This window comes from Podarcis tiliguerta, assembly GCF_965153285.1.
Source record: "Podarcis tiliguerta genome assembly, chromosome: 8".
Classification (NCBI taxonomy): Eukaryota; Metazoa; Chordata; class Lepidosauria; order Squamata; family Lacertidae; genus Podarcis; species Podarcis tiliguerta.
Window position 1 is genome coordinate 38,200,641 of NC_139541.1, and position 15,469 is coordinate 38,216,109.

General features: G+C 47.2%; 2 protein-coding genes across 7 annotated transcripts; both read right to left on the reverse strand.

Moving 5' to 3' along the window:
* Positions 1–165: 165 nt before the first annotated feature.
* On the reverse strand, positions 166–8,706 carry CDK10 (cyclin dependent kinase 10). Its single transcript, XM_083454638.1, has 14 exons — positions 8,549–8,706; positions 7,621–7,693; positions 7,077–7,148; positions 6,863–6,965; positions 5,988–6,069; positions 5,443–5,510; positions 5,213–5,265; positions 5,020–5,089; positions 3,859–3,918; positions 3,544–3,667; positions 2,735–2,874; positions 1,956–2,008; positions 1,765–1,877; positions 166–474 (listed from the first exon to the last, which is right to left on the reverse strand). Exons 1-13 carry the CDS (start codon positions 8,654–8,656, stop codon positions 1,783–1,785), a joined length of 1,101 nt encoding a protein of 366 aa, XP_083310764.1. The 5' UTR covers positions 8,657–8,706; the 3' UTR covers positions 166–474; positions 1,765–1,782.
* A 2,225-nt stretch (positions 8,707–10,931) lies between these two features.
* On the reverse strand, positions 10,932–15,428 carry SPATA33 (spermatogenesis associated 33). 6 transcript variants are annotated; one of them, XM_083456539.1, is made up of 3 exons: positions 15,305–15,428; positions 12,677–12,826; positions 10,932–11,239 (listed from the first exon to the last, which is right to left on the reverse strand). In XM_083456539.1, the coding sequence occupies exons 1-3, from the start codon at positions 15,342–15,344 to the stop codon at positions 11,037–11,039; spliced, it is 393 nt and encodes a 130-aa protein (XP_083312665.1). In that variant the 5' UTR covers positions 15,345–15,428; the 3' UTR covers positions 10,932–11,036. The 6 variants fall into 6 exon arrangements, with proteins under 6 accessions (XP_083312665.1, XP_083312667.1, XP_083312664.1 ...); XM_083456541.1 differs by having other exon boundaries at positions 15,255–15,412; XM_083456538.1 differs by having other exon boundaries at positions 12,677–12,829; positions 15,305–15,393.
* Positions 15,429–15,469: the final 41 nt, after the last annotated feature.

Genomic DNA, 15,469 nt, shown 5'->3' on the forward strand with positions numbered 1-15,469 from the left:
GGCGCCTGGGCACCTCTAAATGCAGAGATGCTGCTGTTGCTGCCTAGGAACTTCCCTCCACTATATATAAGGCTGCCTCCTAGGGATCTGGCATCTCCCTCCCCACCCTCCCACTAAGGCTCACAGCAGCTTTAGTATTTACCCTCCAGGAGCACTACAAAGACAGCAGTGGCAAAAGACTTTATTGAGACACAGTCCTGGTTCAGTCTTGGGTTTTGCCCGCAAATAAGGGGCGGGATAAGGGGCTACTATTCGGCCCTGCTCTTTCCATCATGGGAGAGTCAAGCTGATAATTCAGGAGCTTCGGTGCAGCTTGGCAAGCCAGCTCCCAATTCGTAATCAGTGTCTCCCAGCAGGGACAGCTGATTCCTATGAAGAACATGGGAGCTGTCCCGATACCCTCTGTAGGCTCCTGGCTCTTTGCCCCGATGCCGCTGGCAGCTCCCAGCACTGCCTCTCTTCAAGCTCTGTCCTCTGAAAGAGAAACAGAAGTACCACAGTGCTGCAATTGTTTCAGAATTGCTTTTTTGCACTCAGGCAACAACAATCCTGCAACCATGGAGTTGGGAGGGGCTAGAAAGGTTATCCAGTCCCAAACTCTGCCAGTGCAGGAAACCCCCTTCTAGGGCATCGGTGGTCTCTGCTTAAAAACCTCCCTGAACCTTCCCTAAGCATCATTTGCTGCTGCTTTCAGCATCCAGTATTTCAAAGGTGTTTTCAAAGACTTCATGCTATTCATATGCCCCTTTTGTTTTAGGAAGGGCTTCAGTGCAACCTGCTTCCTGATCCCAGAGCATGCCATACTCCTAACCATTCATCAGCTAATGGGTGGCTGGAGCACACCTTGCTTCAGCAAAGGAACAATCAGTAGCTTCCTTTAACGCCCTATTGTTCCTTTGAAGCCACGTTGGCTGCTGCTTAAGGTGTGGAGCAGGTGGGCATGGTTTGCTAGGAGCAGCACGGAAGGCCAAAGTTGGCCCATGGGCCACAACTTCCGCACTCTGCTTTCAGCTTCCTGTGGTCATAGCTGTGTGAAAGCACATGGGAGACATAAACAGCAGAGAATAGTGGAGCAGCTTCAGCTTCATGAGACTCCTAGCTGGTTACATTTCTAGGTTGGTGGTGGGGAATCCACAGTCCACGGGTCTAATTAGGCCAAGCCTCCACACCTGACGAAGCCACAGTCACCTGCATTGCACCTGACATCATATATCGCATCTGGTGTCAGGTACGTACAGACACGGCCAGGCTGAAATGGGGTTTGCAGGCAGCGTTGACTAGCTGATTGGTAGCCCCTGCAAAGCTGTGCAAAGTCCCATGCATCTGTCAAACGTGGCCACCTACCTGTCAATCACCTCACATAACAATGGCATCATTATAAGGTTGAAGTGTCCTCTGCTTCAGAGTACGGTATCTGACAAAGTGTGTATTACACACGAAAGTCCCACCTTGAAAGCTTATATTTAGTTGATCTTAACGGTGCCACTGGAATTATGTAAAAATATTTTTTCATCTTTTTATTTATTATGATCAGGAGACCAGTAAGGGGAGGACCATACCTGAGTGGTAGAAAATGCCCCGGGTTCAATTCCTGGTGTCTGGAGGTAGAGCTGGGAGACAGCTCTGCCTGAAATCTCTGGAAAGCTGCTGCCAGTCAGTGTAGAGTAGACAATACTGAGCTAGATGGACCAATGGTGTGGCTTGGTATAAGGCAGCTTCCACTGTTGTTAAGTGCACTTTGCTCTAGCCCTCGCCCGTCCTTACCGGGAGAAGTGTGCATCCTCAGGGCCGACTGCGCTTGCCTGCGCACTCTACACTGGGGGCGGCCCTCTTGTTGCGATGGTGCGGGAAGGTTGGCATGAGCTCTGGCTCGCAGGCTGGAAAAAGAGGGAGAAGATGAATCAGGTGGTGGCGGCAGCCCTGAGTGTGGGGAAAGGAAGCCACAAGAGACTTACGCAAAGGCTTCTCCTTGAAGTAGGAGCTCTCCAGGCAGTCGCCAGCTGTCGCTCTGAAGAGGAAGAGGCATGAAAGCAAGGGATGAATTCACCTTTCACTTGCTTATCCCTCTATTCCACCCACAAATTTCTGGCTTAGGAAGGCTGTTCTCCTGCAGCGGCTCCACTCTTCCTTCCTGAATGTGCCTCTGGCAAGCCAAGGGCTCCGGCCAGAGGATATCACAGGAGCAATAAAAGACAAGCGAGCAGGTGCCTACCTTACAGCTAGCTCATTTATTCAGGGATGCAGCTAGTCTCTCCCAGGCAAGGAAGGGCTCACATCCAGGAACCTGTGCCTTGTACAGTTGCACAGATATTACATGCAAGGTCTAATCCATCCTGCTCAGGACTCCGATTTCCTGTTGTGACTACCTGCTGTAGGTCATCCCCCTAGGCTGTCTCTGAGCCTGCATGTTCTGCTTTCAACTGCTCTGTCCTCCACCAAGTTAATTCATTCCTTTGGAAAGCTGCAGGAGCACTCCACAGGTTAACTGTGGCAGCATGTAAAGCTGCTGCTTTTGTCTCTCTCATAACCTTGCTGCTGATTGGTTTAGGTGGATGACCCTGAGAGCTTCTGTATTTTGACCGGGGATGGAGAAAACACTTCTACCCTGGCTAAATTTTAGTTGCCCTTTTCTAACTCTACCTGTCTGGGCACCGATCAGAATGGCGAAACAGAATTCCAAAAGGCAGGCGCGTCGCAACAATGTCGGCCTCTTTCCCAGCCTGGGTCCAGTTACCTTTTCTTGGGATCGTACATGAAGAGGAAGTTGAGGAGTCGAAGGCCAGCCTCCGACAGCCAAGGGAACTTGTGCTTCAGGTTATTGTACGGCTGCTTGCGCAGGGTGTACTGGCTCACCAGTGGCAGCTTGGAGAAGCCCTGGAGGTGAGAAGGACACAAAGAAAGGCACTAAGGAAAGCATTTGCCTCTAACATATGGCTTAACTTGCTTGCAGGAGCCATCTAAAGAAGGGATAACCAGGCATGTGGAGGGGAGGGTGGAAGCGGCACATGCTAAGACACCAAATGTTGATTTTACCATTATATTGTACTGTAAGCTAGTTCCTACATACACTCACACTACTTTCTATCCATCCAGACAGGAAGGCATCATCAGAGTTCAAGGCTCATTTCAGCCAGCTAAAATTCAAGGAAGGTGCAAAGCAGAGCTGGTGAAGGGGATGACCTGGGGAAAGGGGGTGTGGCTGGGGAAACTCTTAAGGGCCAGATAGAGAGACTTGGAGGAGCATATTTGATCCTCAGGGCCTGATGTCCCCCATCCCTGATCTAATGCTACAGCCTCTCAACAGTGCACCTGATCTCCTCGTATCTTACTGCAGCCTGCATTGCATGGGTTGATGGGGGTCGGACTGCGGGTAAGCAGCCATGCCTTTGCATATGATATTGGCCAGAGGACCTTTCCACCACCTGCATTTCTGCAACACTAAGGAAAGGCTACATAAGAAGAGGCACAAAGGGGCAAAACCCCTTTGCAGGGGGAGGAGGAGGGAGCAACAAAGCAGTGGGATGAGGTCTGGGGAGTACTCACTGGCCAGATGGTCTCGTTAGGCGTGCCCAGAAGCTGCACAATCATGTCTATCTGCTGGATCTCAGAGCTCCCAGGTAGCAACGGCTTATGAGCCAGCAGCTCTGCCAGGATGCAACCCACTGCCCTGCAGGGAAGACTCACAGTTAACACAAAGAGGCTAGCAGCTATTCCCTCCACCCTCCCAGGCCTAGGGAAAACCAATTTGTCCACAGAGCCATGAATCCAGGCCTCAAAGGATGCATTTTTCCTTTCTATCCTCCTAATCCCCACATTAGGTGTGGGGGATGGAGGAAAGGAGACGTCTTCTTCCCTCACCACATATCTATGGCGGTGGTCTGTGTTATTGTCCCCAGAAGCAGCTCAGGGGCTCGGTACCTGGAAAAGAGGGGAGAAAGTGTTCCAGGGAAGGTCAATGTCAGATTGCAAGGGCTGGTGCATTGTGATGCTGGATTCTGTAATTTGAATTCAGCAGGCAATGGGCATTTCCTTAATTGGAAAAAGAGGGATCTTTTTCTGTTGCAATAACCCCACACCTTTTTGTCCCTGAGGGCTGCACTTAGTATTGGGGTGGTGGACGGGGGAGGGGAAATCACACGCACACACCCTCCCTCCTCTTTCTCACACAAGAGGCAGAAGATGCACAAACAGAATCTCATTGATCCCCTTTGCACATGTTCCTCCTTCCTGCTCCCAAGCATAAGGGCAGCAAATCTCCCTTCAGCCTGTCACAGGCAGCCAAGTGATAACGAGGGCCCTGAGCAACCAACGGTGGGACACAGGGAAAGACTGCACATCCTGCAGGTTGCCCACCTGCTTCCCTCGTCACATTAAACCTTAGTTAAAAGAAACCTCTTGTTAACGTGCTGCTGCTCTAAAGTCCTGCTGTGTTCCTCGTCTGCTGCTGGCAGCTCTAGGAGCAACAAGCCCTAAGCCTTGGCTTGCTGTTGTCTGAACCAAGGCTTGTGATTTGTTTCTCTCCAAACAAACCACAAGTGGAAGACAAAGTTTGTGCCTGACCTTTGAGTCCAGGTCTGCACATAATGGCAAGCCAGATGCTGCTTTTTCCTTCCACAGTGCTACGGGAGATGTGGAGGAGGAAAGTGCATAATTCTGAGCAGTGGGCACCAGCACACTGCTTGTTCACCTTAAACCATTGCTTATTTTTAACCAGGGTTTTAAGGCTTGCTGAATCAGGCCCCTATATGTGTCAAGAGCGAAACTCTTGTCCTGCTTTGGCTCTGGTCTCAATCACATTTCCTAAGTACACATGTCAGGAAGGTGTGGAGTCTTCTTTCCATGAGCGCCATTGCCATGCCTTCCCCAGGCAATTATTTTGAGTTGGTTGGGTATCAAAACCATTCAGAAGCAGCCTATCAGCGAAAGCAAAGCCCCTTTCCTCCTTAACTACCCCCTCGCCCAAAGGTAGTGATTGTGCAGGAGTGTTGATTAGTCAAGGGATGCTCAGAGTCTACTCACCAAAGTGTGACAACTTTGGGAGTCATGGGCTTCAGGGGGACCCTGTAAGCACGAGCCAACCCAAAGTCCGCTGCAAGGAAACAGGAGACACTCAAGGTCAAAGGGCAGTTCCAACTGCATTACAAACCAATCAGGTATGTGTTTGTGATGGTGGAAGTCATCAAGGGAGGCCAGATTTTGGCCAAACACTCACCCGTCTTTACACAACCTTTGTCAGTCATGAGCAAGTTGGATACCTTCAGGTCCCTGTTGTTGGAGAAAAGAGGAGTTCACCGGGGGACAGACAAAACCAAGTGCAGCCCTTCCCCAAATCCTGCTCCCTTAAGCAGCCTCTCTCCCACACTGACACAGACAGCAGCAGGCCTGCAAGCTACATATTGATCCTAGCTCCAGCCAAATGCCCGGTCCCTGCTCTTCTCTCACCTGTGGATTATGAAGTTTTCATGCAGGTACTGAAGGCCCTTGAGAACCTGGAGAATGATACACTTCACCTGCAATGCGTTGGAGCAAATGAATGGGGCATCATTAAGGAGCCATCTCTCTTGCATAAAACACACACTACTTTGTCTTGTGCCAGATTCTGCTCTGGGATTCAAAGATCCACAGAAAGGCAACACAAGAAGCTGAAAGGATTAGTCTTCTTGAACTGACCTAAAGCATACTTTACCTTATGGGCCAATGGTCTGTCTCAATATACGGCAGCTTCCTATGATATGGATGATGCCCAAATACCTGAGCCCAAATTAACCCACCAGGCTACTCCCGCTCTATTTGAACACCTACATACTTTGGTTCTTTGGTTCATGCTTTGCTTTTAAAAATTGCCGCCTTGCCATTCTTCCATCTCAAATTTGGTCACAACCATGCCGTGGGTTCAACAAACTGCACCTTTTAATGACATCTCTTTCATTCTGATGAAGACAGTGATCCGAACAATCAACACAAGGCTGTTACTTTCCCCATCTCACCTGAGCTTCAGAGAAGGGAGCCTGCATGTTCTCCAGGAGGCTGGCGAGGTCCTGCTCACAGTAACCCATCACAAGGAAAATGCTGCAGGACAAACACACACGTTTTCTTTTCTGTAGTTGGAGATATATCTACCCAAGAGGCCAGAGCTGAGCAGAAAGAAGTGGCTTAAAAGACGGGCTCTTGACTGCTTGAGTCATATTCTGGAGGCCACAATGCCTTGGAAACCATGCTTTGATTTCAGAAACAAAGCGACCCCCCACCCACAGCTTCCTTTATTCCTGCTAACCTCCATCCTGCTTTGTGTGCAGAGTTTTGTATTTTTAAAGTTTGTATTTTTTATTTTTTAAAAAGATTATATAAGCCAGCCTCAGCATTCAAGAATAGCTGATATAACTGCAGTGGGGAACCTCTGACATGCAGATTGAATAAGACTCGTCCCACAATGCCAACTGGGGCAGCTACCTGTAGGGCAGGTAAAGATACAATTTGCACCAAGGTCCTGTGCCTTTGCAACTTCTGCTAATCATCTTATAGTCAGTGCCTACAAAGTCCTGAGTTTTTCAAGTGCCACCTATCAGCTGATTGCCAGAACTTACAAAGTGCTGTGCTTTTGCCTGTGCAGTTTTAATTTCAAACAGCATGAGCAAAGGAAGAGGGGTCATCCAATGCTATTACAGTGTCAGGTGTTTTGACAGGTCCACTTGCCAAACTTGGCCCATGGGAGCAGTGAGGGAGGTAAAACTCTTGCCCACTGGCAAGATCCAGCTCCCCACTCTTGGGTGACATAAAATGGCAGCTTTGGGGGACAGGAAAGAAAAGCCTCCTGCTTGAGGTAGAGGAAAGGTTATGGGGACAGGAAGGGCCTGGTCAGTACCTCTCCAAGTGATTCCCCACCACCACCTCTTTCAACTCCACAATGTTGGGGTGCTGGAGCTTCAGCAACAAGGTGATCTCTCGCAGGCTGCTGATGGGAATCCCTACAGGGAGAAGTAGCACATTAAGATGACAGTGGGCAAGACTAAACACAAAGTATGTTTCATTGAGCCAAGACCAGCAGGGATGCCTCAGAGCTCTCCCATTCTGCTCACCATCTTTCTCTTTGTCCATCCGCACCTTCTTCAGTGCCACAATCTCATCTGTTTGGGTGTCTCGGGCACGATCTGGAATGGCAATGCAATCAGAGTTCTGTGCCTGGGGAAACCACTCTCCACCTTCCACTCCCCCAGACAAGCTAACGTAGAGCTGGGAGCACTCCTGGACTCAAGTGCCAACTCAAAAGTTGCCTCTCATCAAAGTGGCTTTACACAAGCCACTTTCCTACCTCCTTTCTTGCTTTTCCACCTGGGATTACCATTGTCCTAAATCATATAGTGTGAAAATGTCATCAATGATATTTACGCCTGAAAAATATACATCTATTATCACTGGAGAAATTTCAAAGAGAGCTGGAGAGGGTGTGTGCATGGCCAAGATCAAGGAGCTGACATTTTGAATTCCAACTACACCTGCTTAAGTCATAACATCAAGGAACAGACAGGACCTTAACCAGCTCTGGGGCCACCCCCTGTGTTCCAGATCGTCTTGGGTCACACACAGCACCAGTTCTTGACTGGTTCATGTGGCAGCACTCACACACAATGCCGTAGGTCCCTTCTCCAATACGATTGAGTTTCTCGAATTCCTTCACACTCCGACATCTTCCCAGCTGAAACAACAGATGGGTCACAGAACTAAGTCCCTGCTTGATTCCTGAGGAGATGCTGCTGAGGATCCTGGTCATATAAACAAAGATCATTACATCATTCCCAGGCATCCCCTTACAACTGGAAGATGGTGAATAATATTATTTCTGCTTCTTTGTACAACTTTTTATTGTTAAATAATGTAAAATTGTAGAAATTTTTAAACCTGCTTTTCAATTAAAAAATTCCCAAGAGTGAGAAGAAAATAACAATAATAGCACAACTGAATAATACTTTTCAGTGTTATGCAGTAACTGCACATATAACTGACATATATATAGCCATGCAGAGCAACCTCATACACATCCACTTGGAAGTAAATTGGAATCACACCTTACCCACTTATCCCTCCTGGGTAAGTAAGCATAGGATTTAGCAATGTCTTCAATGCCAAGGTTGCAGGTTCGATCCCTGTATGGGACAGCTGCATATTCCTGCATTGCATTGGACTAGATGATCCTCAGGGTCTCTTCCAACTCTACAATTCTATAATTCTATGAAAATTATGTCTACGTGGAATGAAAGTCGCGCATGGTTTCAGTATCGATAAAATACGCTCGGGGCAAATAATCTCACCACCCACAGTCAGCCCCATCAGCCTGTGCCAAGGCCACATTTGCACAAGCAATATTTGCACGTTCAGGGCTTAATACACGCACAATCCGCAGCTCTTCTGCGGATGTTTCAATGTAGGATTTGCAAACGCCAGAGAATAAAAACCCTGCACACCCCCAGCCCCGTCCGCCTTGCAAACACGCAGGAGGGGCGGGGCAACTCTTCCGCCGCAAAGTCTCCTGGGAGTTGTAGTTCCACTTTACCCTGTGTCCTTGAGGTACCGTGAAGAAGCCGCCGCCGCCGCCGCCGCCTCGGAGCCGCTTCAGTCGCAAAGTCTCTGACTCCGGCTCAGCCGAACCCGCCTCCGTCATGGCCGAAGCAGAGCGCACTTCTACTTTCCCCACAGCCACTGCGCATGCTCAAGCCACTTCCGTACAGTTACAGTATGAACTTCCGCACAGAGCCCCTAGCAACGGTTGCTACGCGAGCCCTTTGCCCTGAGCTGGAGAAACTGGGGTACTAAAATTGGGCAAGGGGGAGAGAAAGGAAGGATCCAGTCCTCCTAGATTAGATTGAAGAGGGGGGAACACACCTTTTCTAAATTATCATTTTTTCTACATAGCGTTCTAAGTGGCTTACTGAACATAAATAACAAGTTCCAAAATTATTATTATTATTATTATTATTATTATTATTGGCCTTCTAAAAAACACCCCAAAACTTTAATACTAAAGGTGTACATAAGGTAATATACAGCAAAATATAGAGGCTGAGTTTAGATGCTTTGCAATTGGTAGAGGGCATTCGGAAGAATGTGATGCTTTAGCCCACCTGAGCTTTCATTCTCCTCCAACCACCCAATGTCTACAAGGAGAGATGCACCTGTCAGAAAGATGCACCTGTCAGGATCGAGACTACAGTCACTATGGCGATTGTCATCTAGGCCATGCAAGGAGTTGCAGTGGAACATTATGTGTTGCCATCTTAAGTGGCTACTCTCTGCTCCATTTGACCAAGCCTGTGATCCTGGCAGGGCAAGAGGGGCCAGGAAGCATTTCACCAGAAATAGCAATGGCTGAAGCGGAGTAGTTGCCATTCACAGAGTGTACTCCCCAGTGTTGCTTTCACTGGTACAACAGGCACTTTCCTGCGTGTTGGGTTTCATAGCCACACCCACAGTGCATGCTTACTCTGTATGATGTTGGCCTGAATATATTTTGTAGCATTTATTCTAATATTTTAAATTGCAAACTGTCTTTGCCGAAAGATTGTACATAAAAGTGATAAATAAATGAATAGTTCCTCCCTACACATAGGGTGCCTTACTCTTGCATCTGCAGTTAGAGAAGTGGAGGTTCCTTTTGCACCATTGTGTCTTCCAGGCATAAGATGTGTGTGAGGAGAACCTGAGCTTACAGGGTTACACAGCTCAGAGTGTGCGTCCTGCCTACTGTGGGGAGGAGAGACTGCGTCACTTCCGAGGGTCTCAGTCCTTTGCTCTATTCTGCTTTTGGTTCTTGTCCAGGACAGACATGCTTGCACAATGTTCTGTGTGGATAATTCTGCTGTATTAAAGTGCTTTTAGTAACTCTGTGTGAGACTCTGATTTATGCACACCGACGCACAGGAGACAGGGGCTTGTTTTTCTGACCGCTGCTGGATTCTGCTGTTTTGCTCAGAGCTTTGGAATGCGTTTGAAGGCCTGCTGCCATGGAAGCTCTCTGAGCTATAAATCACTTCAGAATGTGTTCCCTTTTTGTGCCAAATGCCCCTTCATCAAAGCTCTCCCTTCTGTGCTTCACCTTCACATAAGAGCAGGGTGATGCTGCTCACACCTTATCTGATGAGTTGTGGGTGTGATGATAGGATTTCATATACGGTGGTCAGTGTGCAGTGTGAAGGTTCTATCACAGATACAATTTTCATAGTAGTTTAACATAAGAATTTAAGAGCCTTCTGGATCAGGCCAATGGCCCCTCTAGTCCAGCATCCTGTTCCCACAAACAGTGGCCACCCACCTGCTTGTGGGGAAACCCAACAGCCAATCCCTCTGTCCAGAGAACTATTGTAGCTTTGGGAGGGAAATAGGGATCTCCCAATGATTCTCAGCACCCTTAACAAACTACAGTTTTCAGGATTATTTGGAGGAAGCCATGACAGTTTAAACTGATATGATACTGCTTTTAATGTATAGTACATGTGGAGCCTATGTGATTATAGCAGTTACAAGTAGTTAGGCTAGTTGGAGGAAGATGTGAGGGATTTAACAAAGGCTTCAGAAACTTCCACAGAATATGCTCAGGGTGGATTTCACCTTATAACTACACCACACCCTCTTCCAGGTGTAATCCAATGGATCTCCCAAACCCTTCGTGACATATTTTGCCTGGACCTTCCTTTCTAGGAGTGGAGGTATGGCTGAGATGTTTCCCCTGCTCCAACAATACTAATCACTCATGCAGATACTGGTCCATTATTGACTGGGAATCTTAAAACATTTACCAAACATATTTATTTGGAAATGAACATCCATCATCAACCTCATTTATATTTGGCTAAGCTTTGCCCTTCCTCCTCCTCCTCCTCCTCCTCTTCCTCCACCTCCAAATGTGGGAGGTGGGGAAAGTGAAACCATGAAAGGATTCATTGTGGTGGGATTCCCATTTATTGAGGGGGGGATCCAGGACTGGGCTGCTAGCTTTCCTAGATGGTATCCATCACACTGAGTGCTGTTGACTCTCCACTGTGCACTCACTGATCTCTGCTGGTTCTATAAGCGTCTACAGTGCTGGGCTTCGTGTGCACACTATACGCGCCAAAGTCTTCAGTGTCCCGGATGGTTTTCGTTTCGGGGATTTCATCAGTATAACTGTTCAACAGCACTTCCTCAGAGGGCCCAGTCACAATGATCTTAGGAATAAGCCTTTTCTTCTTGGCAAGTTTATCAGTAGATACTGCAAGGAAAGAAGGAAATATCAAAGTGCTGCATACTGGGCTGGGGTATGGACCTTCCTAATATCAAAGGGATGCAGCAATCTTCTAAGACGGAACTTAGTATTTCATTTTCAAAAAGAGCTGCCAAGGCCGAAATCTGCAGGAAGACTCTGCTTCTGGCATGAAACCTCCTCTCGGATCCTAAGTGTGAGAAGGCTAGTTGTGGACACTCAAGAGCTTCTATGTTTGTTCCCTCCAAGGCAGAAGCACGTTAACTTGGAGTGATCCCACTCTCACCTGGCTTACTCCTGATCACTTTCAATGTAGGTCAATGAGGAAGTCAAAGAATGAGGAATATAATCAAGAGGCTGGAAACACTTTCTTTGATGGTGTTCTGACTTCATGCTAGCAGTTTAAACAGTAAAACTTCTTGGCCCTTCCTTGGATACAGGGGGCTGCATGATGAACTCTAGTTCTTCAAAATGTACCACTGCACCACTGCTACCAAGACCTCAGGCAATTTAGTTTGCTTCAGTTCCAGCTGAAGAGTGACAATGACAACCCATATAACTGGAAGTGAGGTGATGCCCTAGTGATGGAGAATAATAGTTGCACCAGGACTGCAGAGCTGAAGGGAAATATGCTTTTGTCTCAGGGAACAAAGGGGAAGTGGCAGGCTACACCTCTGCCCTCCCAGGAAGATTGCCCCAGTAAGATGAAGACTGGGCCAGAGAAGGAGCAGCTGCAGAGTATCTTTGTGCTTCACCCCTCCCTCCTTCCCAGGAGGCTCCAACTGCATTTGCCCTTGGAATTAAGTGGGTAGCACTCTGGCCACCGGACAAAGTGCTGCTGGGTTGATGGGGGGGAGGGCTCGGTATTATTGCACTCTACTGCAAACCGCCTTGAGAATCTTTCAGTAAAAAGCAGGGTATAAATCTTTTAAAGAAATAGTAACCATTTCTCATGGTTTTGTTTTGTGTTTTTTTTTAAATACTGTTGCAGACTCCAAACCCTCGAGATAAGGTGGGTTAGAAAAAATACCCTTATAGCCTATGTTGCTAGATGCATGGCTTCACTAAGTACGTGTACACAGTGGTACCTCGGGTTACATACGCTTCAGGTTACATATGCTTCAAGTTACACACTCTGCTAACCCAGAAATAGTGCTTCAGGTTAAGAACTTTGCTTCGGGATAAGAATAGAAATTGGGCTCCGGCGGCGCGGCGGCAGCAGGAGGCCCCATTAACTAAAGTGGTGCTTCAAGTTAAGAACAGTTTCAGGTTAAGAACGTGAAGGACCACACATATCTGCTATTGGGTCCCTGAAGCACAAACGGACCTCCAGAACGAATTAAGTACTTAACCCGAGGTACCACTGTATCTACAAAGGACTACTGAGAACATGCGAATGAGATATGCCATTGCTGTCACTATGACCCACTGTTCTCCCTTCCTCACCTTCTACTTGCATAGGATGTGGCACAGGCTTCTTTGTTGGTTTACCCGATGTTGAAGGCTGAATGTTTCCATACATATGCTGGCTCTGTTCTTGGAAGCTGGGCTTGGGTTCTTTGACCTTGCTACCATCTATATTTTTATGAACATGAGCTGCTAAGGAAAAATACAAATATTAAGAATGGAAAAGGAGACAAGTGTAGGTCAATGGTAGAGCGTATGCTTTGCATGCAGAAGGTCCCAGGTTCGGTTCCCGGCATCACTAGGGAAATGTCCCCTGCCTGAAATCTTGGATTGTTTTTGACAGTTATAGACAATGCGGAGATATGTGGACCAATGGTCTGACTTGGGATAAAGCACATTCCTATGAAATAAATTTAAAAAACCTAAATAGAACAAGCAATCTTTTATCTTGCCATTTGCTAGCTCTTTGCTAAAGACCAGCGGCCAATCAGAACATGAACACCTTACAAGATCAGACTGAGGGCCATCAGTGATGATGGGAGTTGTAGTCCAGCAGCATCTAAAGGGTCACAGGTTCCCTGCTCTAACAATTGCACTGCCAGGCACTGGCTTAGATACTTTAAGGAACCCATAAGCAAGCCACGAAGGGAACAGCCTTCCTCCCTTGTTGCTTCCCCCTAGGAAGACTCTCTCTGAATGTGGACACTCCATTTAGCTGTTGTGACTAATAGCCATTGATTGACTTCTCTTCCCCCACAGATTTGTCTATTTTAAATCTAATTGTCATTCATTTCCAGCAGATCTGCTCTGAAATCAAAGTAAGTTGTACACTTATTCCCCACCCCCTACAGTGTTTCAATAGGGTTCTTTGTGCTACAGATATTATAGAGGGCTTACCCAATTGATGAACAAGACAGAGAGAGATCCAGAAGAGGTTAAGGATCAATAACATGGGTACTTCCAGGCTAAAACCTCCCCCAAATAACTGTGGTGCTAAACAGGTACAGAGGCATGCTACATAGATACAGTACTTAAAAAGAACAGGGGCACAGGCACTAGGACACAAATCTGCATGTGCTGATTTATGCATATATATGCATATATATGCAAATATAGGGGACGCGGGTGGCGCTGTGGGTTAAAGCCTCAGTGCCTAGGGCTTGCCGATCGAAAGGTCGGCGGTTCGAATCCCTGCGGCGGAGTGCGCTCCCGCTGTTCGGTCCCAGCGCCTGCCAACCTAGCAGTTCGAAAGCTCCCCTGGGTGCAAGTAGATAAATAGGGACCGCTTACTAGCGGGAAGGTAAACGGCGTTTCCGTGTGCGGCTCTGGCTCGCCAGAGCAGCGATGTCACGCTGGCCACGTGACCCGGAAGTGTCTTCGGACAGCGCTGGCCCTTGGCCTCTTTGAGTGAGATGGGCGCACAACCCTAGAGTCTGTCAAGACTGGCCCGTACGGGCAGGGGTACCTTTACCTTTACTTTTTTATGCAAATATAGGAATTACTAGAATTTCACAGAAGCAATGCTAATTAGTTTCCCACTCAGAAAAGAAACATATCAAGCAAGACCGGCTGATCTGGTTCTATGAACATGACATTCTAATTGTCCTCATTGAACTTTAGCTTTGTTTGTTTTATGATAGTGCTGTTAAGTTGTTTCCTATATATTGGCCTTGTTTTTATGGATTCTGTAATTTATGTATATTGATATCTTTTTTCTGTAGATTTGAATTATTATTTAATTGTCTCACACTCTGATACTTAAATATGCAATGAAGAACAGAATGTAAATGCTTAGGTCACCTCCACACCATACATTTAAAGCAGCCTCCCCCAACAAATCCTGGGAACTGTAGTGTTTCCCTCACAGAGCAATAATTCCTAGCAACCTTTACAAACTATTCCCGGGATTCTTTGGAGAAAAGCTTGTGCTGTAAATGTAGGGTGTGTTAGAAATAAAAATGAGAACTTGTGGGATGTTGGACTTTTTATCCAACCTAGTTAGTGGATGGGATTAGGGACAGAGAAATGAGGGTGGGGAAGAGGCAGGCATTATCTGACTGACTGTTCTTTTGAACTAAGTGCCTGATTCTTGGCATATTTACTGAGAAGAAATTCCACCAGTTTCTGCAGTACTTGCTTCCAGGACTGAAGCCTGAAGATGATTGTACATGTGCAGCAGAATGAAGTGGTAATGAGGTAATAGAAGGGAATGTGCTACTTTTTGCTGCAGGTGGGGGAATCACATTTCTGAATGGGCCCTGACATTAAAAAAAACCCCTGTCCCTGCATATAAAAAACTGGCAGATCAGGAAGGAGATTGGGATAGAACCTTTCTCCTTGATGTGTTTGTGTTCTTACTTGCAGAGGGGCTTTCACAAATGTTATCTCCTACTTGCAGCCTGAAGTGGTACCATTCATTCTACCACCTCAGGATCCTTCCACCACATCCTGCCGCCTGTGTAGTGTCCAGGCTGCCTGAATCTCTCATCCACAATGGCATGCTCTCAAAACAAAAGGAGTAGCAACTCTCCTCTTCCAACCCACTTCATTTACAAGCCAAAGCCCTTAGGCTGGCTTGACCTCATTCTCCTCATGCCAACTGTTACCTGGCACTAACCTGAACCCTTCTTGGACATCATTCTGTAAAGAGGAACAAGAACATTTTACCTCCTCCCACATCTTCATGCTTGCTGTGAGACCCCCCCATAGATGAGCCTACAGTCCTTGCTCCCCCAACATTGGCACTACTCCATCCTTGATTGCATTGTCTGGGTCCTTTTGTGACTCAGTACCAACCAGCGCCATCATCATCAAAGAAGCAGCACACCAGAT